At 39.5% G+C, this 22,654-nt stretch overlaps 1 protein-coding gene across 1 annotated transcript in view; it reads right to left on the reverse strand.

The window, feature by feature from the left end:
* Window positions 1–22,654, reverse strand: part of MEP1B (meprin A subunit beta) — a 51,543-nt gene that overhangs the window by 23,733 nt on the left and 5,156 nt on the right. Inside the window, exons 4-8 of the mRNA XM_084203940.1 lie at window positions 21,796–21,864; window positions 21,200–21,305; window positions 20,307–20,414; window positions 18,887–18,943; window positions 16,947–17,069 (exon numbers count right to left, since the gene is read on the reverse strand). Coding sequence (XP_084060066.1) covers window positions 16,947–17,069; window positions 18,887–18,943; window positions 20,307–20,414; window positions 21,200–21,305; window positions 21,796–21,864 — 463 coding nt within the window. The remainder of the gene's footprint in view (window positions 1–16,946; window positions 17,070–18,886; window positions 18,944–20,306; window positions 20,415–21,199; window positions 21,306–21,795; window positions 21,865–22,654) is intronic.

Below are 22,654 nucleotides of genomic sequence, written 5' to 3' on the forward strand. Positions count from 1 at the left end.
ATGTGTGAATTAAAACATTGTAATGGTTGGTTAAACCACTTGTGAGAGCACATTTAACTGACAAAAAATTCAAGTGTGTCTTGGACAGGTGGGAAACATCTCACCTATTGTAATCATGTAAAAATCAACTAAAGGGATTCAGTCATCAATCAAGAAAAAAATGGATAATTCTTATGTGCCAAGAATATCTATGGCACCACCATGATGCCCTGGCATCCCCATAAGATGATCTGTCTTACCTAGCCTGGATATCTATTCAGATGGAATATAATCATCTAGTTTGGATGAGACACCGAACTTACCACTGATTTTTCCAGACTATATTATTTCAGTATTGGTATCCAGAAATTTGAAATTAGCTCTTCCTTACCACAGAACACATGGAAATGAAATAATTAGCCCTGGTGGTCAGAAGCCCCTCCCTCACAAGAGACCTAGTTTTTAGGAATCAGTTTGATGTCGGGTAACTTCTGGATCTTAGTAACACCCTGTATCACCTACCATAGGCTTTGATAAAGCTTGCAGTGGAATCTAAACAAGACTGAAGTTTGAGTTTCCAAAAGACTGGGGCAGAGGCACAGGTAGAGTGAATAGTAGGGAAAGATGGGATTGGAGTGATGGGAATACAGGAGGACTATGGGAAAGTTTGGAATGTGAGGCTGAGAGCTTAATTTAGAGAGATGTATGAGCATGTGTAAGTGGACAAGAAGAATTCAAGGCTGCCACAGATAGTTATGTTGTATAACTTTGATAATGTTATTGCACTTAGGTAGTGTCATAAACAGTAATGCCTTACTCTGTAGATTACCCTGAAGATATGAACAGCTGAAACAAATGTTCATGAACCTTTCGATTTTTGTTCTTTGAGCTAATTATATTGGGCTTTCCCAAAAGTTCCTGACCTCTTCAACAAAGCCTCCCAACATAAGCAAAATGCTACATTTCACTAAAAAAGACAGGTAATATCAAAATCTCAGCTGTTACTTTTTGACCTGAAATATTTCAGCTGGATTGGAGGAACAGGGAGCAGTCATTTCCAAGTATATCCAGTGGCTAAAAAAGCATAAATTCCAATATCAATTATACTGTGCTGTACCAAAAAAAAAAAAAAAAACCAAACAAACAAACAAAAAAAAACACAAAGAAACAAAACAAAACAAAAACCCCACAAAACAACAACAACAAAAAAAGCCAAAACATTCAGACATGGACAATTGAAATGAATTTCAGTTCTGGATTTTAACCTCAGACTTCTTCTGGTGACTTTGAATACTAGTGGACATTTTGCTTAGTTGGGGAGCACAAGGTAATCTTTTTCAATGTATAGACAAATCTATGAAAAATAGCAACACTAAGACCCCAAGGAAACAGGAAGAAGAAATCATTTATCTCTCCATGCAGACAACAGCAGAATTATATTGGTTTTGCAAAATAATAAATAAGTCTTTTCCTCTCAAGCTCATCTTAAGCTGCATTATTTTCTCAGTCATTTGTTTTCTTACCAGACTCCAGACCACCTGAAGAAGAAGACAGGTTAGAAGCCCAGGCACAGAAAACAAGCCCATGTTGTTCTCCAGTCTATGGTTGTGTGGACAGAATTTTACACCAAGTTGGTATTTAAGACAGTAAATATCATAAATCAAAACCTTTGTCCTCTCAACAACGATTAACTCACCTTACCTATTTTTTCTTGTCGAGTAAGCATATCATTGTCAAGTATGTCCATCATTACTGTATTGCAATAACTAACAGAAGCATTTTAATTATTTTTAAGAACTGCTGTGAGAAAAAGTGTCAGTGAGAAATTGAAATACAGGATGAAATAGAAATAAGAAAAAGGAAATATAGGGGAAAGACCCACTGCAACACAGGAAATTCCATCTAAATTTAAGAAAAAAATAAAATCTTCTCATTGTGTTTTTAAGCACTGGGACAAGTTGCCCAGAGAACTTGTGGAGTCTGTCTCTTCGATGACAATCAAAACACAACCAGACAGAGATCTGAGTGACCTGCTGCAGGTAACCCTGCAGCACAACTGCAGGGGAATTGAACTAGGAGATCTCCAGAGGTGATCTTCCCACCTCAGTCATTCTGTGATTCAGAGAATAAAGTTGGCACTAAAACCTTTTGAACAACAGAAAACTAGCAGAACTCTTGGCAAGATGTTAATATACTAATAATCGTACATTTTTTGACAGAAATTGAAAATGAGAAACATGTGTGCACAAAAAAAAAATCTGTCAGCAACATAATTTCGGTATCCTGCTTTTGGAAAATGCAAAGGTGTTTCTAGTGTTGATATATGTGAGACACTGTATTTATCACTAGTGTAAATAATGGCACCCTTCTGGATTACTTAAAGATTCCATTCAAATTATTTTTTTAAATGTCAGCACCATTGTACTGTCACCACTGTCCGTGAGTCTTGGGTATTCCTTTCAACTTTGACCATTTCTTCTACTGCCCAGCTGACAGTGAGTGCTGGGGCTGCCACAGCTTCTTCTTATGCTTAAACTGCAGGTACATGTGGTAATTGTATGGTCAGGATTTGCTAACCTTTTACTTTGCCAGACCAACTATGTGTATAGACCAACACAAAAATTAAGAATGGCATTTAGATTTTTTTTATTGTAAATTCAGACTCACAAAATTATTATATCAAAATGAATAACATGTTGCATTCTATTTTAACTATCAGAGCTGATAGAAAGATCCTAATCTAGTAATGAGGATGCCTAAGCCATTTAGAGCTGCTCAGATCCATACTTGTTACATCATTGCTGATGCATTCAGAAGCAGCAGTTGTAGATATTACTGTTCTTTTAATGGTATTGTCTTTTTCTATGAAAGCAACTAAATATTATAATTCCCTACTCACCAATAATGATGGTGTCAATTGTTCTGAAACCAGTGTTGTTTGGTAGGTCAAAAAGCTCTTTTGTCAAGATTTCTTCTGCAAGTTCAGCAGCCCTTGAATTCTGCATGTTGTCATCTCCAGCTGCTGGGAGATGATTGGGTTCTGGAGGATGCCCGTGCGCAAAAACCCCTGAAACCCAACTGTGATTGCAAAGCAGTTTTTATTACACTCAATACCAAATAATACATACCAAAATCCCCCTGGGTTTTTTGGAAAAATCCCCCTGGATTTTTTGGAAAGCCGCTGAGCAGGAGAAGGAGATGGAGCACGGTGCTCAGGTGGGAGGGGCAGGCAGGCACTGCACCTTCAGGAAGTCCCCTGGATCAAAATGGCAAGCATCTTGTCCTCTTCAGCCCCTCCACCTCAGAACCACTCCTCCTCTTGGAGTGGAATTTTTCCAGTTACGACATCATCTCACACTTGGCCAGAGTGTGAGATGAGGCCACAATGGCTCACGATACCACCTCCGTGCTAACAACAGCTCCATTGTACATTGTTCTTCTTTCAGGTTAAGTTCCCAACACATTGTTTCTCTTAAGGGTCAAATTCCCACCAGCTAAACAATAAGGATTTCTTCATTGCCTTTTCTTCATTATCTGGTCAACGTGCCCAGCAGCAGAACAAATGTGGCAAGGCCTTAGACATGACTTTGGTCCCTGACACGTGCGACCACCTGATCCATGGCTGGAGCACCTCGATACTCCACCATACGAACAGCAGTACAGTGCAACATGCTATCTATTATAGATCAGTTCAATGATACCAAACTAGAAATACAACAAATAATACATAGAAACCCTATTCTTAAAGGCACAAAGTAATATTAATCCCTTTTCCAGCCAATTCCAGCCCCATGTCCCTCCAGGAAACAGATTCCAACTGGTGTGTTCTACAAGTTGCTGAGTAAGTGTCAATAATTCCTGCAGTTGTGCGTGGACAGAGTTAGAATGGTCACTTAAGTTTATACAACATACCTAATCAAAATCTTCACACCAATGCTCATGTGTTAAAAGTTAAAAATCAATTTCTGCTCGATTTTGTAGTGTAGTATGTTTAATGCTGTCTACATGAATTAACAAATCAGATATAGCTGTGCTGGTGGTATTGCTAAACTTCGCTAACCAGCAAATAACTCCATCCAGGCTGATGAGGGCTTGTTCACTTGCAACCCCAGGAGCCAACAAAGAGGCAGTGATTGTCTTAGTAGTGTTCTAGAATTTAGCTGTATTTCTGTAATCAGGAGTAAAAGCATGTATGTAAAGCACTGAGTGTTACAGTGGTGAGTTTGGTTTTGGTGGATACATACTGAAGTTATTATATTTGGAGATAAGAAGGTTAGTTTTCTTAACTAACAGGGAAATTTAATTGCCATTGGCACTCTGGCCTAGGCTCAGGCAGATTAAGACAATACCTTGTGGGAGTGGCGTACATGTACTAAAACTCAGCTGCGCTGTGCTTGAATTATACCAGCGTGAAGTATTTTAAAACAACGGTGCCATTGACCCACCAAGTTATAGGGCTATTTCTTGTGCTAATAAATTTAAAGGCGGTAGAACTATCTGCATTCAAGGTGCCTAAAATCCTCAACTCCTCTGAGGGTAAAGCAGGGAATTTCCCAAGGTGGGACAGTTGTTGCCAGAATCTGGTAGCTGGACAGGCCACAGGTGCAGGGGGTCTGTTACATAAATGTTGCACCTCGTGGGTGGTGAGAGGGACACGGATCAGACACATTGTGAATGGGGTTCTTAGCAGTGCTAAGGCATCATAAGGTCTGACCTTAGCCAGAGACACCCAGATGTTTTTTCCCAAGGAGGTATGAGCCTGAGGTACCCTGTTAAAATATAAACAGAAGAAAAGTCACTTCCTCACCCCTTCTCCCACTCCCACCTGTCACTCCCACTGACAGAAGTGTTGAGCAGGTACTCAGTGCCAGGGCTGTTCCCCTGGAGTGTTAATGGTAACCTGCTTTGCTTCTGCTGCTATCACCTCAGCAGCCATAGAACCAGGTTCCATGGGGGGTTGATACTCTTCCTTTGCATCTCAAGAGTAAAACTGCACAGGACCTTGAATGGATAGGGACAATCTAAAAGAAAATTGACTCAATAGTTCCACTGGGGAGTATATGAGTAGAAGGAGTGGTGTTCCTAGTGCCTAAAGTGAGTGGATGTTAATTTTCCTATTGTTTAAAAATGCGCAACTATAGAATAACTCCACTGAAACAAAGGTAAAATTAATTTAAAAAACAAACTATATGCATCTGAAAATGTCTCTGCTTTTCTCATCCTTCCTCTACACAAAGAGGCTTTTAATCAGGAGGATTTTTTTTTATCCAAAGGCATCCAGCCCATATGCGCCAAAATCATCCCACAATGATAACCAAAGGACAGTCAGTAGGGACAATAGGGAGTGTTGTTTCAACATTGGCATACACTGTGAAGGAGAGGAAAGATAACTTCCAGAACAATCGTTTTATTCAACAATGGTGAGAAATATGAACTGAGTTTTCTTTTAAATCAATAGTGAAGGCACTTCAGTATAATATTACAAATCATAAAAATAGAAATAGTATGAAAATGACTTAAAGTGACAATTACACGTAAAGCAATATTATTAAAATGTTAGATCAAGCTATGGCAAGTGTTTTTTAATTTTCTTGTGCTGCTCTAAGCCTTATTGTCCTTGTGGATTAGGCTAATGATCAAGGCTATGGAAACAGCAAGCCATACTTTTCAGAACAGATGAAACTTGGTGATATACATTAGAAGCACTAACAACTCCAGAAAACAGCTGTAGGGGTTGGGTATTCGGCTCTGTATCCTGCAATACCCCAGTATGTCATCAAAGCTTTCAGCAGATAAAATACATCACACCAGGACCTCAGTGGATAGGTTCACGTTGTGCTTAGCTCCTTGACAATTTCCCAGGCAGAGGTTCCCTAGCTACCTTGCTCTCCAGTTTTCCTTTGAAGGAAATCAGCTAGGTCTGTTCACACCAAAGCACGAGGGCAGCTCTGTGGATAGCTCATTACCAACCCTTCCCAAAAGACAGCATGGGCCAGCCTGCACTCTGTAGATTCTGTTTAGCACAGTCCTCCAACACTACCGCAAAAAACCTCACTGTCTTTTCTGTCATACTTCAGAACTTGCAGGACATATTTTAAGATTCATATAATGAAACATCCACTCCAAAAGACTGAAACAAGTTACATGACACACTTTGATTGGAAAAACACATAAAAAATAGCAACTTGTAAGGCTGTTCTTGTGCTGCGTGTATACAGAATTTAACGCTACAAATCCACTTGCTACTAACTCAGGGTTGAAAGCAAAATATAGAAACACTTGCATACAACAAATCATGAAGAGTTGCTTGGATTTCTGCATCTCTTCCTGGAATCTTAATTTTGGCCTTTGGCCACCACGTGGTGTCAAAAGCCCAACCAGCAGGTTCTTTTCAATTCCCCCCAGGGGTTCCATTCCCCAACGTTACCTAACTGCTGCATTTTTTCAATTATCTCATCCAGAAGATTTCCTGTTTCATTAATCAAAAGGGTCTTAATTGCATTTTACATGTTGGGGGAGTAGTCTCAATCAGTCTATTTCTCATGGTGACAAACGGGGATTTGGCGTCAGAGGGTCAGTGTCCCCAGCAAAAACCGCCGCTTTCATTCCTTCCTCCTTCACTCACTGTATATAATCTCACAAGGTGTACACAGACGCTCAGACCCTGGTTATGCACTTTTGTGGGGTATTTTATACTACATCCCTGAGCAGCCGTGGCTAGCAAATTAGTATCCTGTGCATAAGTTTTAAATGCATTCTCTTTAAAATAAATTTGGGCTTAGCACCAAGAATTTCTTTCAATCTCCAGCATCTAAGGTTATGAACAAGAGTTAGAGATCGCTTAAAGAATCATCAGCGAGGGTATCAGCAAAAACTAGATTTAATATATTTAATATTAAGTGACAGCATGGCAAAGTTTGTTAACAAGATTCACTCTACTACTTACAGAACAGTTAAGGCGCCCCAAGTTAAAACAAGCAACAACAAAGCCAAATATAAGCCAGTCAAGACAGAATTGAACAAGGAACTATCTCTGTGTGTGTGGGGGTGTGTGTGTGTGTGTGTGTGTGTGTGTGTGTGTGACAAAAGGACAGTGAGGCAAGGATAAAAAGGAATACAGCTTAAAAGCTTAATATCACTCAAAATACTTTAACTTATAATTCAAACTTAAACATTTAACAAAGGAACAACACTTAACTTAGGACTAACTTAACTTATAGCTTAATTTATACCTCAACTCTAACCATTTAACAGAAGAATCACAGCATTTAAACCAATTTATAATTTAAAGCTTAACCTTACTTACAAACCCAGATTACTGAGATCTCAGATTGCAGCACAGCAGCAACAGCTACAAATACTTGCCTTTGCAACATTATATTGGCCCTCAGCTGTTGTATGTCCTTGTCTTGTTTGTCTGTTTTTCAAGCTCTGTATTCATTTCAAGTGCAACTTTGTATGCAAATAACAGACATTCAGCCATGCATCCAGCATGAAAAAGCCGCTCTTTAGAGCATTTTTGAGGAGGTTTGCACAAACTTTTCCCAATATTTCAACACTCCCGTGGCTTGGGCTCAATACTTGTACAAGTTTCTAGCTGGTCCCACAGCGTGCTCCACAGTTCTGGTGTCCACCCCAGTTGCTCCACTGGTGGAGCCGTGGCCCGAGGCTCCTTTTTATGAAATATCTTTACAAATGCACTCACATTAGGACATGATAACGACAACAGAAATAGTGAGGGCAATAAATCTGAGACATCATCCAGAGACACCACAAATGCAAAGGACTAAGAGTTCTTCCGAGTGGAATCTGAAATGTACTTGAGCTATGTTTATAATACACCGTGCAACCACAAGTGTATGACAGTGATTACACTTTGGTACAGAAAAATGTTACTGAGTTCCCACACACAGCTGGGTACTCAGACTAAGTCTTGACCTCCCATAGGCTGTACACAACACGGAACAGTGTCTCTCAGTACAGCTATGCATTTCACTTTCTTGGTGCAACCACACACCCCACTGCCCAAGCCCTGTCCTTTCTTTACATCACTTTTTGTTCTCTGGGCATCCTCATTACCAATAATGTTACAGGTTCTGAAGGATGCCCATGCACAAATCCCCCGAAACCCAACTGTGATTGCAAAACAGATTTTTTTTTAATCACACGCAGTACCAAATAATACATACCAACCCCTGGATTTTTTGGAAAGCCGCTGAGCAGGAGAAGGAGATGGAGCATGGTGCTCAGGTGGGAGGGGCAGGCAGGCACTGCACCTTCAGGAAGTCCCCTGGATCAAAATGGCAAGCATCTTGTCCTCTTCAGCCCCTCCACCTCAGAACCACTCCTCCTCTTGGAGTGGAATTTTTCCAGTTACGACATCATCTCACACTTGGCCAGAGTGTGAGATGAGGCCACAATGGCTCATGATACCACCTCCATGCTAACAACAGCTCCATTGTACATTGTTCCTCTTCCACAGGTTAGGTTCCCATCAATTGACCAAATACATTGTTTCTCTTAAGGGTCAAGTTCCCACCAGTTGAACAATAAGGTTTTCTTCATTGTCTTTTCTTCATTGTCTTATCTTGTCAAAACTGGTCAAAACTGATCAAAACTGAAAAACTGTATCCATTTTTTCTTGATTACAGTAGCGTACAAGGGCTTTCCATAGATGGTGAACTCAACAGAAACAGCACAACTTTGGTGTTACTACTTGATTTTGGAAGAAAGCCTAACACTCTGCTTTTCTGCTCCCTTTTAAATGGAAATAATCTCTACAATTGCTCTCTGTTCCCCATCCCCGCTTCTGAGATTATGAACTGCTACTAGGATCTCACACCAAATTCTTGTCAATAGTATATAGAGGGATGAAGGGTCATATTAACCTCCATGTCATGACCACTGCTGCTTTCAGGACTGGCTAAAAAGTGAGTTACCTAAAGAAAATATGAGCAGGTGTGGGAATTGGCATATAGTGACACCAAAGAGAGAAGGCACGAAAGTTATATGCTAACACACATTGCTGTTTCATTAAATAAACTCAGAACTTTGACACCTCAACTGGTCATCTGCTAAAACAAAACAAGATGCAATGGTAAAATAAATGCTATACTAATAAAAGAAAATCAGGACTTTTAAGATAGAAGCTCTTGGCAGAAAATTCAGTGTCACCCAATAAGTAGCTAAAATAGGTTTTTGAGTCTATTTTATGTTGAGATTAAAGTATTTCATATAGGGGCAGTCTTCAGGAAGTTTTTTCTGTCTAACCATGGAAGATCTTTTCAACAGACCTTATCTACTTTTGTGAGCATGTTCTCTACAATGACAAACATCTTGCCTTATTACTGACTTATTGTCTGTGTTCAGGCAAAACACCTACCCCTTATTTTTCTTCAGGGTTTTCCTACAGAACTTGCATTTTTCTTACCAGATGAATACAACCATGTGATACCTCCAAGACGGAGGTCCTCAATAAGCAATAACTGAGTATTACTTCAGATGAATTAATAAAGAGTAGTGCAACTTACTTGAATAGACAGCATGCGTTTTCAGAAGAACAAAAAGATGTCAGTCTTAGATTAAGTCTTCTTTCCACAGCTACCAGGGCATATATGTTGAGGAATGCACCTGGTCAAGGTAGCTCAGCTTACAAGCTGCAGATTGAGATGCCTGAGAGTTTTGTGACTGGTCAGGCTGAGAAGTTTCCTTAACATATGACAGCCAAAATAATGCATGTCCTTACTTGACAGTCAGGGATCTGTGGAATTCAAAAATGCTATTTCCATTAACATTTTGATCTGCAAGCAGACAACAACCAGTATCCTGATTGCAAGCTCTGAGTTTGAAGAAAAATAAAAACATTAAATGCAAAGGAGAATGAACAGGTCTTTAACTGGTTGATTGCTTCTTCCTTTCTTTCAATTCTTTGCCTCTAACATGTTCCACAACTTTTATGAGTGCTAAGATATCTAATGAGCCCTGAGTAACTATAAGAGACACCTGCAAAATCTGAGCTTTTGCCAGTCAATTACATTTCTTTCCCCACAGACTCTCAAGCTCTTGTGTTGCTAGGAGAAACAAGGAAAATTAAGCACATCAGAACTTGCTGTGGAACTTGCTGCTGATCTATTGCAAGTGACTACCTGGATCTCCTGTTGAGTTTACTTTGTGAGCACCGGAGTGATGGAGAGCATCCCAGAGCAGACTGCATGCTCCCTGGGTCAGGCACCATGTCATCTTGCCTTCCTACTGGCACTGTTGTATGTGGGCTCTTCCACAGCACAGCAATAAAGATACTGCAGTGCTTTTCCCCTGCCTTGCTGCCGAAGAAGGAACATTCATCAGGCATTATCCAATGCAGATGGGAAGCATCGCCTATTTTACTCTTCTTTGTAAAGCTACTAAGCTTTGTAATAATCTGGGAAGAGACAGTAATGGAGGCAGAGAAACTGGGAAAAATGAGTGGAGGAGGGCAAGATTGCTCTTTTAAAAGCCAAAGGAACTTAATTGCAAAACCCAATTTCTGCTAACTACTGAGAATCATAAACCCAAGTAAAATTAGCTCCATGAATATAGTGATTTTTTCGAATTTTTGGTAGGTATTTTCATATTTGAATGGTTTTGTTAAACTTCTGTAAGGCAGCAGAGATGCTCTAGTAATTTTGCCATCTGTATACTGCTCAGCAAAAAATGGTGATTCCCGACTGCTCGTTGACATTTGGGTGGATACCTGTGTGATCACAAGTTTCAGTGTCAGCTTCAAGTGATATGGATTCATTACATAACATGAAAAATGCTGGTTGGCAGAACACTACATGTCCCACTCACAGCAGTGCTTATAGTTCAAATGTGAAAAGAGCAGGAAGATACTTAAATGGTCTATTACTCTCAGATAGTGGATTGTCCCTTGCCCTCTCTCAAGCTTCCTGCATTATCTTGCACAAATTGGGTTCACTTTTTAGGGTTATCTCCCAAACAGAGGTACTATTGCAGTGTTATGTCCTTGGCTGATGAGGCAAAAGCAGCAATGAAGATAAGAGTTGTCAGATAAACCCGCAAGATAACAGACCTTCGATCAAATCCAGAATGCTACAAGTTCAACACCTAAATATTTAAAGTTAGGAAGCTCCAATGTTTTCAAACCTAGCAAGTGTCATGTGTGATGCAATGAAAAAAAAAGTGAAAATTACACCACATATCAAATACAAGTGTTCCAATTGCTTGCAGAGAAGCAGACAAGGCAGGTTTGCTTTCATTAAGAGTCCATCAAGAAAATGAAGCAGACCTTCAGTTTCCTCACACTGCTTAGCTATAGGTAAATTAAAAAGCAAGGTTAAAAAGCAAAAGGCAGAAACTTGGGTATAACACTGCACACCTTCCGGCCCACTGCCACTTCAGACCCACTTTAGCCATCATTTTTTGTATGTGTAAGAAAACGGTATTTCATAAATTAAATAAATTAAGTAACTATCACACCGGATTACACCTCCCTCCCTCCCTCTCCCAGGGTGCTGAATCATGTCTGACATGTTTTTACACAAACACATTTCACACTAAATATGAATCAGATTACCGTGTGAAACGAGCTGTCGCTGCCCAGCAGCTGCTCAAGGGGCTGTGGCCGGCCACTATCATGCCACTGCAGAAGGACACTGCAGGGAGATTTCATTCTTTCTCACATGAGACAACACAAGCCTTGGCTGCTACAGTTCCTCCCTTCGTACCAGAGGGCTGTCCCGCCTGCAGACTATTGTGATTGCTAAGAAGGGCTAACGCAGCACACCTGGACGGGGCACCTGGCAGACAGCACCGCGGCGATGGAATTAGCGAGGGCGATGATGAGTGCGCAGTCTCACAAAGCCAGGACTGAGCACTAGCCCCTGTCGCTGTCACAGGATGCATCAGTCCCCAGCTGCCCCCGTGTGCCTCCTGCCTGCACTACAGCGCCCGAGCCCGAGAGGACTCTGGAGAACGCCCTTGGGCAAGGAGAGGTCTTGCGAGTACATGGCGCTTGCAAGAACGTGTCGCATTTAATGTTCGCTGGTGAACAGGGGAGCACTCCGTTCTTCCCAGAGTGGAGTCCAGGGGGCAGCGTTGCTTACTTGCCACAGATGATAAAGCAACATAGGCGTTATGAGTAGAAAAGTTGTCCATTTTTTTTAAAGGTTGCAGAGTTCACAGGTTGGGCCAGTTGCTGCCAGGGGGGAGTTCTACGTGTTCGTTGTTGGTAGTTTCATGTTGTACTCACCTGTTAATAGTCGGTCATTAACTCCCTCTAGTTGAGAGTTCCCTTTTTTTGTCGAGTACCACCCTGCTGCTGCCTGGAGGATGGCACCCTCCCCTCCTCCGTCCCCGGGACGGTGAAGGAGAGGGAACGACAGGACTAACGTGCAAACGATGAAATGTTTCACCAAACCTAGCAAAAACTCCTAAAAACAACGAGCCATCACGAAATTAAGAGATCGAAGTGACGTCCAGATGTGAGGAACAGAATCCAGTGCCCGCTGAGACCCTTTTTACCTTTCACCCTAACCTGAAAAGATGTCGGCTAGAAAGAGGACTCTGAATGTCAAACCAAAAAAGTGGGAATCCTCTGGTGCTCATGTAAGGATGGGACCCCCAGATCTGCCTGCAGACCAGTGGACAAAGCTGCATTTTTCCTCCTCCTCCATGACACTCCTGGAAGCAGCGGCAGTGTGAGCACAACCTGCCCAAGATAATTTTTAATAAAGGCATTAAAAAGAAGAAAGATCTCCTGCCCTATTTATTTCAATAGGTAATTCCATAATTTTAAGATTTTAAAGTAAGTTGCAAGTATTCTTTCTGTAGAATGGAATGGCCCCAGCCAGTCTCTTAATCCCCCCCAAATCCATAAAAGATTTATTGCATTTTTTGAAACATCAGGAGAGAAATTTCATATCTAATAATGTTTTGGAGTACAACTACTTATTGAATTATCACCCTAAAATACTTTTTTAGAGTACCCAAAAATACTCAGCGCCCTCTGGTGGTTTGAATTACGAAAGACAAAAAAAAAATCATAAAAGAAACTACTCAAGTTTGATCAGTCTCACAACTAAGGTGGCACAATAATCTCACTTTTTATAGCAATAGGGCCACAGCAGTTACCCTGGAGAAAAAACATCCTACGCTCTTCAGTCCATACCTGCAAAACCAGAGAACCTAACACAATGTTTTCTGGGCTAAAAAGGGTGCTATTACCATCAAAGAACTGGGCTTTGTGAAAAGTTTTTGATTTTCAACCTGATCCTAATCTCTCCAGTCCTAAACCAGATCCTCCCCCTACAGAAGACAACAAAGTAAACGCCTTAAAATGTGTTCAAAAGCAATAAATCTATCTGCTAAGACTTTCCCATTCTTTCCAAGTACAAACAGATTCTGAGAAACATAAACTCCTCTAGCCATAGAAGTAAACATGCCTGGAGAACTCAGTAAATTATTGGTGCTAAGCTTCTTAGTTACTGTATTTACCCCGTGGCCCACACCAGCCCCATATTTAGGGTACAGCCAGAGGAGCTTATAAAACATACAGAATATGTAACAATAATTAGTAGCCAAGTAATATAATCATGGCAATTTAATTGATGACTACTTTAAAAAGGAGTGGGAGGGAAATGGGTAGTGTATATTTATGAGAACTGCTGTAGGGAAATGCACAAAGAGGAAAACAGATGGTGAGACACTGGCACAGGTTACCCAAAAAAGCTATGGGTACCTCAGCCCTGAAGTGTTCAAGGACAGGCTGGATGGGGCTTTGAGCAGCCTGGTCCAATGGAAGGTGTCCCTGCTTATGGCAGGGGGCTGGAATGAGATTATCTTTAAGGTTCATTCTAACCCAAGCCATTCCATGAAAAAATGAGTGACAGAAACACAACAGTAGAAAAAGAATGTAAAATAATAGTGAGAAGCACTTTTCTCAGTGACAAAACATCCTCGTAAGATTAAGCAATTTCATAAAAACAGTATTATGTCTCTAAGCCCTGGGAAATAACCTACAGCTTCACAGAGCTGAGGAATGCCTCTAAATGCATACAGAGTACTTTCAGGCACAGATTTGAAATAAAATTAAATGCTACTCCACAGAATGCATTTGGCAGTAATGGCTCCTCCCTCCCTCCTTGCCCTCAATTTCCTAACAGTGTGAGTCACAGTGAGGCAATAAATGTAAAATTCCCTTTCTTAGCTTTTTCCTGATCATGTCCACAAAAATGTTACAGATAAAATAAGGCTGGTTAGAGCTGGAAAATGAAGAGGTGAAAACTCATCCTTCCCAAAGCAGACCTAGAGTTTGAGAAACTAAGAAACAGTACAGACCTGCTCTACTCATGAGACAAAAAAACCCCATACTTTGACCGTAATAAACCTGGCAATTCCCTGGGAAGTAGAAGTTTTAACATTATTGAAATGCCTCTGTGACCGTGATTGCAGGGGTCGCAGGATGAGGGAAGAGACGGGAAAGTTGACTCCATGTTCAGAAGGCTGATTTATTATTTTATGATATATATTAAAAATTATACTAAAAGAATAGAAGGAAAAGTTTTATCAGAAAGCTTAGCTAAGAATAGAAAAAGAATGACTAACAAAAGTTTGTCTCTAACCGAGACAGTCTGGACAGCTGCACTGAGATTGGCCATTAATTAGAAACAACCACATGAGACCTATCACAGATCCACCTGTTGCATTCCACAGCAGCAAACAACCAGTTTACATTTTGTTCCTGAGGCCTCTCAGCTTCTCAGGAGGAAAAATCCTAAAGAAAGGATTTTTCATAAAATATCATAGCTACATCCCTCCTCACTGCAGACACCCTGAATTTTGTATTTTTGTATTTTTTTCAAATACAGCCACCACAGGAAACAAACAAGATTTCTGGAGCAAATGTACACTGTATAGAGAACAGTGCAGTTTTTGTGCCCTTTCATTGCTTGTTTCTCCAATTCTAAAAGAAACCTGAAGATGCTCTGATCAGATATTCTTGTGGCTCTTCTGTCTTGCAATAAAGCAGCCTTGGATGCCAGGTTCTGCAGTCATTTCACAAATGCGGACTTTACCACAAGTAGTAAACACTGTCCCATTCCCTAACAGTGCTCATGAGCTAGTGTGTCTGTTTCTGCATAAAACAAAGGATGCAAAAAACACTCCATTCACTCTTTTATAGTACGCACAGGCACTCGTTCAAATCTCACCAGACTCAAAATTCAAATCTAAAAAAGAGGGACCCAGAAATGCTTCCCAAACAGAAAGTCTTCTAGTCCCAACTACTTGTCAGATTAACTGGGTGCACAAAAATCGCCCTCCTCTCCCTGGGAACAAGGCCCTGGCTTAAGGCTGGAGAACAAAGGGCAGTTTTACAGAGCTCAAGTATCCTATAACCAAGATACTGCCAATGAGAATTAAACACATCACATGCATTCTCTCTAAGTAGCGAAATATGAATTGCTGTAATAAAATCAAATCAAATGAAATCCCTAACAAAGGGCTAATAAAGAGATTCAGAAGATACAGTGGTTTACTTAGAGATCAGAAAATTAGATTATATGGGGAAAGAATAAATTAATAAAAAGGAAATTTACATAGTTTTGTTACATTTCCATCATTTAAAGTAACATATTAAGTCAATTTTATTACTGTATCTCTGTGTCCTTAGAATGCAAGAGCACAAGAAATAACCAGTTTTGTCAGCACAAGAACAAAGGGCAGAAGGATAAATCATCTAGCTGCCACTTTGCTGGTTAAAACTTGTAACCAGCCCAAATTTACTGGCAATTCTTTCTTCAGAAAAGCATTAAGTCTTCTCATAAAACCTATCTTTAAATAACAATGTTTGCTCATGACCCCAAGTCTTACATATCTCATTCTGTCTTCTTTAAGAATGTTATTTCTCTATTAACATTACATGGAACAGCAACAAACATGGAAACAAGAAAATATGCACACAGCAGATTTGGGACAACCTAAAATATTTTCTGCTTGCTGGAAATACCCAAGGTATGATATAAGGTGTCTTGTCTCAGCTCACAGATGCATCACCAGTCACATCTCATCATTCCAGCAGCATACATACACACCATTCCAATAACTTAAAGGGTGCAGACACAACTGATCACATATTTAAGTTTTAGAAAACATCCGAAAAGGAAGAAGTAGCACCAAGGGAACTGATCATCTTTATTATGCAACAAAAAGACAAATAGAAAATAAAATACTTTAATAGGAAAAAACCCAGAAGGTACAATTCAAACATAACATATTGAAACCATACATAATGTAACATGAACATGAAAACATAGTTAAGAAGCAATCTTTTAGTAAAGATTTCATGTTTTGGCATCACCCATCACAAATACACAGCTTTTTGAGCATGTCTGAGTTTCAGTGAGAAAGATCATGACCAGCAGCAACATATTCAAATAATTTTCATTTAATGTTTACCTAGTGAATGTATTGGATGCAATCTCTTAATATTAAAAGTACAAAATCTTAAGCAAGGCAGCACCTGCCAATACAGATTTTAAATAAAGAGGATAAACATTTTGAGAGGTTTTTTTGTATTGCATTAATACACACTTGTTGCTTTAAAATGTGTACTCAAGTCTCTCAACATTTAAACATGACTAAAATGCTCAGCAACTATGCATCAAGTGACAACTATTTATTGCTATAGAAAACATTGTTTCCCAGAGTTTTAAAACAGATGTCATCTCACTCGTAATTCCCAAGATATATTCAAGTAATAGAAATAACTAGTTCCAGCATCCATGAGGCATTCAGAATCTGTATTGGCTGTAGGCATTTATTGCCAGATCATATAAACATTTTGTTGAATCTAAAAAAGTTAACTAGACTTACATCTAACTGTTAAACTCCTTAGGAAATGTATGCAGTAATAAATCACCAGAGTATGTGGCTTTACTTTAAAAAGGTAAAACTTCATCATCAAGTACCTTGACGTTCTTTTCTGTATAAGGGCACTGTTTAATAGTTGGCTTTGCTGAGCAAATGTAAAAATCTACATTTTTCTCTGTTGGCTCAGTGAACCACTCCAAATCAATGTGGTCACACAAGCACTAGAGATGACAGACAAGTGAGAATACACAGACATATATGGGGGCAAACAGGGAAATTGGAATACAATTTCCAAGTGTGGTCTGCTGTCAAAATACTGTAGTGAGACAGTAACAAAATGCAAAAAATGTAGTTATAAAAAAGTATATAAGCTTCAGACAAGGTTTTTGAAATAGACAGCTATTTCTGAAATAGACAACTTTCTCTGAATTTTAGCCAGCAATGCCTTCAGTTACTTTTTACACTCAAAATTAAGATAGAAAAGGCAAGTTAAAATGTATAGTGGGTTAGTTCCAACACTCAATAAATTAGAACTTTCAGTTCTGAAACACATTACATTGTAAAATGAGGCATTTCAACCTTACCAGTTTTGGAATATGAAATAACTCAGCATTTAAAGTATAATCAAAACCTCTGTTTGGAGAGGAACAGGGAGGCAGGGCACAAGAAGCAGACTGTACTTCGGCTGCACAACTGATATTACGACACATAAATCGCCATCTAGACTAAAAAAATTACTGGAGATGTTTTCCACCACATATGCAATGCTCATTAATAACAATAGCTTGACAATGGGTGATGGAAACACAGAATGCAGTCAGTCCTAACAGGTGTATGTTCAGAACACTCTCTACTTAAAACTCCAAAATGTATGCTATGCAGCCTTCTTTCCCCTTCTCCTTTTTAGTATTATATAAAAGATCCTTAAGTTCTTACAAATGGATTTTCCATCTAAATTCAAAACTACATTATTAGTATTTTCTCCAACTTTAACGATGCTCTTGCTGGGAAGGTGGAAATCTAGAAGAGGAACTCTTAAAATATGCTGGTTACTTTGAAGCCTTTGGATGCAGGAGATGTACAAGTCTTAAACAGCTTTACAAAAACAAAAGGTTTTTGTAGGTGTGAAGCCAGTTTAGTTATTTAGCTACACAGCCTTCCATGAAAGACAGGACAGACCAAAACTTCAATTCCAAATGCAAAACTAGAAGTTCTTAAAAAGCTCCAGCAAGACCTGGTCACAGGCATAGGCCAAAAAAGTATACCTTTTGCATGTCATCTTGAATTGCTCAGAAAAGATGTAATCTTCCTTAGGAGTACAGATAATATGCCTCATCACATTAGTAAGCAAGCATCCTATTTTAGTTGTTCCCAAAGAGGAAAAAATAGATTTAGTTATTCCTAGGCAATGGCATCATTCTTTCTCAATGAAAGGTGAAAAAAAGCCCTGCTCTGCATTATTGATCAGTAGAAAAGAAATTTAAAAATATTTTAAGCTGTTGTTATTTTCAGTCACATAGCAATAGTAAAAAACAAATCACAATATCAAAATAAAATTAGTCCTTGGCAGGACAAATGCCTGTCCTCGGCAGGAAGAGAAAAAAATAAATTATCATATCATAAGATACCTTAAAAGACAGCTGAACTTGAAGAAACCCAACAGTGCAACAGAGCATCACTGCATGTCTTTCTAAAGATACTTTCAAAATTGGTTTTGGTGAATTAAAACATCCTACATTAATCATATGAACATGTAATTAACAGAGTAGTAAAAGTTAGAGAAAATCAAGACAAGAGTGAGAAGTTCCAAAAATGTCCCTACTTCCACAGGGGCAGAACTCAGTCAAGATGTCAAGCCTGCGTTTCAGCAAAATCATTTATCAGAAGTCCTTATGAGTGTGAAAAGCAGCTTAGCCCAAAAAGCGGGTACTGAAAAACATTTTTATTAATATACCCTTCGAATCACCAACAGAATAACGTAATTTTTCTCTCAGATAATCAGTACGAAGATGAAGGGGGCTCTACTTTAAAAGTTCACATGACAGGATTCTTGAACTGCATTTTGGTATTGGGCTTCTTCATCAAGCTGAAGATTCTAAATAAAATGAAAACATCATCAAAATGGACAAATACTCAAGATGTAGCATGGTCATTAGTTTAATCATTCATCTGCTATGCTTTTACACAGGAAATAGCACCTAGACAAAGACTCTATGCTACTAGATGATTGTTTATATTGCACAGAATCTTTTTATTGAACCAAGTACCAAGAGACATATGAGACAGAAGAATCAGTAGAGTGGGACAAGGCTCATTAAGCAGAAGGGTCCATCTTCTCTCCCTGGGTCAACTGCATTACAGAACAGCCAGCTCAGGAAAGCTGACTGCGTCACGCAATTCTTTTAACAGGGCTTCTAACCAGCCACAACATCCTCCATTAATAAAACCAAAATGGGATCCCCAGACAACAGTAAACATAGATTGTTGAGAATACATTGCCTCAAATGGGAAAGCAAACACAGAACACAAAAAGTCTGCTACTTTTTGCAGGAATATCCTCCAGGTTCTTAATATGCCAGAGTGATGAATCTTGTAAGTACAATTCTGGTAGCTTCCCCAAATCAGAATTCCTATCACCAGGTTTAGGTCATCATATATACACTCATGGTGAAGAGCTCAACCTCTCCATCAAACCCTAGCTCTTCAGGCCTTTATCACAGCTCACTCAAAGGACAAGATACATCATCTTTGCCATCCTGACCCAGTGAGGCTGCCTGTGACTCAAATATTATACCTGTTGCACATCCCAAGGCCTGTCAAACTCTGCAGAAAAAGCTACAAACTTTCCAGCTCTCTGATCCCACATGCAGAACCCAAATGGTTGGCTTGACTTATGAATCAGCCATTGACTACATCTGTGTATGAAATTCTCCATCTACTTAAGGTCATTTACTCGAAGAGAGCCTGAAAAGAGGCAACCTAAACACTGATTAAGTGACACACCTTTTTCAGTCTCTCTCACAACACACAGGAATAGTAGCTGTAGGAGCAATACCAGCTAGTCAAGCTGCACATTAAGTCCTGAGAATATAAGTTCACAATTTCTGCATTAAAAGGTCAATAATGTCCATAAAAAGAGTAGCATTGATTTTATTTCCCCCAGAAACAGCAGTAATAAACTGCTCTAATAAACAGAATAAAGGCAATAAATAGGTCAGACTGAGAACACTAAGCCAAAGACTTAACTCATCAGCCTGAGCAGTTTGACTATTGATAACACCTATTCCCAGTAGCACTTCATGTTGATAACAACAGACAGGTCTGCTTCTGAGTTCCATACAGAACAGGAGCACAGCATGTCCAGAACACATGTTAGGTATAAAATTTTTATTTGGCATTTAGATTTTTAGAAAAAAAATACTATTATTCCTTCACACATCAAAGAAGAAAACGCTTACCACAAATTCTCCGTAGTCAAACCGGTGTCTTAGATTTAGATGGCTAACAAGATTTCTAGTAACCTGGTTAGTATCTGCCCAAGGAAGAGATACACAAATAGGACAGATCTGAATTTGGAGGGGGAAGGGAAGAGACAGAATGAAAAACAAAAGTTATTGGCAATACAGAATGCATTAAAGACATGTTCTACAGGAATAACTAGTCTATTACTCATCCACTACCAAAATACAGTAAGACATTAACATCAAATCATGCTGCTAAGTGTGCTTTTCCTCAATTGTGTAACATTCAAAAACTACATTTCAACTTGGTAGATTTCTAAAGTGTTTCTCTTTGGAGTGAAAGATTATCACATCTGTCTGAGTTAATTTAGAAAAGAAAGTGACTACTGCATCCTACTTATTGTTTGGGAGATTCTTCATACAACTGAGATGATCAAGTAAGCCAAAAGAAAAAATAACAAGGCCCATACAGGTGAAAATAATAGAAAACCAAAGATTTTTCTCTTGCAGACCCTTGGGTTACCTTGGATTACTTTTGAAGTAACTGTAGGTTTCACATGAAACAGTAGTTACATTACAAACGGATTCTATAGAAACAGACCTGAACTACTAAATAAAGAGCTAAGCACCAGGCTCAGAAACAGAGACGGTTTTACACCAAGATAAATGAGACAACTAAGTCAGAAATGTCTTAGAACCAGCAGGCTGGACATGAAACGTTTTAACATCAAAGCTACTCCTCAATTTAAATGCACTGTGTGAAGTATATTGTCTGTCTTTCACAAACCACAGTGATTGTTACAGATATAGGGTAGCACTGCACAGTTAAAATTGTCCACATAATTACAATGAAAGTAGCTTAAGAAACATACATAAGCAGCTCTACTTACCACAGGAACGATCTGATAAAGATGTCTATTATTACAGTGATCCAGCAAGCGCTGTCTGGTAAAATTGGCTTCCTGACACAGGGGGCATTTGAAGGTTGGGTGTCCACTGTAAACAGAAATACAAGGGCATTAAACAGAAAAGAGAGTTTCAGAAGTAGCGTTAAGAAAGCATTCGAATGAAGCTATAACTGTTTTCCCTTGCTTTGATAACAACAAAAAACCCCCACACCCCCACCGACATATTAGCAAATCTAAAGGAGTCCCAGCGCTACTACCACCTTGCAATTTTGAATTTACTAGTTGTAAATTAGTATGCCTAAATGCACTCTTCTGAGACTTGGGCTTCTTTTGTTCCCACTGCAGCTACACCCCAGTTTTGCTTTCTTGTAATACCTTTCAAATCCTTCAGGAAAGTACTAAAACACCCAAATTCTAACAGATACAAGTGTACAAGAAACTACAGGATTCGATAAATACAGCTCCTGGTGTTTTTGTGTGTTTTTTTTTTTGTGTTTTGGTTTTTGCATTAGCAGAAGTTTGCACTGTGACTATCAGAATCTATTTTAAGAACAACTATAGACAAGTAAGCAACCTACCTTGTTTCTCCTTGAAGTATTTGATTATTAGACATCTCGCCAGTATCAGGTATTGCATCACTCCTGCTACTTTAAATGAATAAAAAAATAAAAAATAAACCTTCAGATTATTTTACTTAACCATCAACATTTTAAAAGTTTAACAGTAACAGAGGTGCAGGGCAATATGCATTAAGTCCCATGAATTCCAAGACAACATACAATGGCACATATCCTAACCCTCACAACTTTTCCTTTGGATCAAGGTATGTCTCAGTATTTACAGAATCACCAAGCCTGAAAGAAACCTTCAAGATCATCTGTCCAAATGTCAACCTAGCACCACCATAATCACCACTAAATCACAACCCCAAGTGCCACATCCAGATACCTCTTGAACACCTCCACAGGCACTGACTCCACCACCACCCTGGGCAATTTATTCCAATGCCTAACCATGCTCTCAGTAAAAAAAAAAAAGTTTCTACTATCTAATCTGAATCTCCCCATGTGTAACTTAAATGGTGAGGCCATTTCACCTCATTCTTTCACTGTAAGACATGGCAGAAGAAACTGACCCTCACCTGACTACAACCACCTCTCAGGTAACTGCAGCAATGAGGTCTTTCCTGAGGCTCCTCATCTCCAAGATAAACAATCCCAGCTGCCTCAGCCACTCACCATAGGACTTGTGCTCCAGACCTTTCACCAGCTCTACTGCCCTTCTCTGAACTCACTCCAGCACCTCAATGTCTTCCTGGATTCAGGGGCCCAGAACTGAACACAGGATTCAAGGTGTAGCCTGACTGGTGCCGAGTACTGGGGGACAATCACTGCCCTGATCCTGCTGGCCACACGCTTTCTGATGGAGGCCAGGATG

This window comes from Fringilla coelebs, assembly GCF_963513975.1.
Source record: "Fringilla coelebs genome assembly, chromosome: 1".
NCBI lineage: Eukaryota > Metazoa > Chordata > Aves > Passeriformes > Fringillidae > Fringilla > Fringilla coelebs.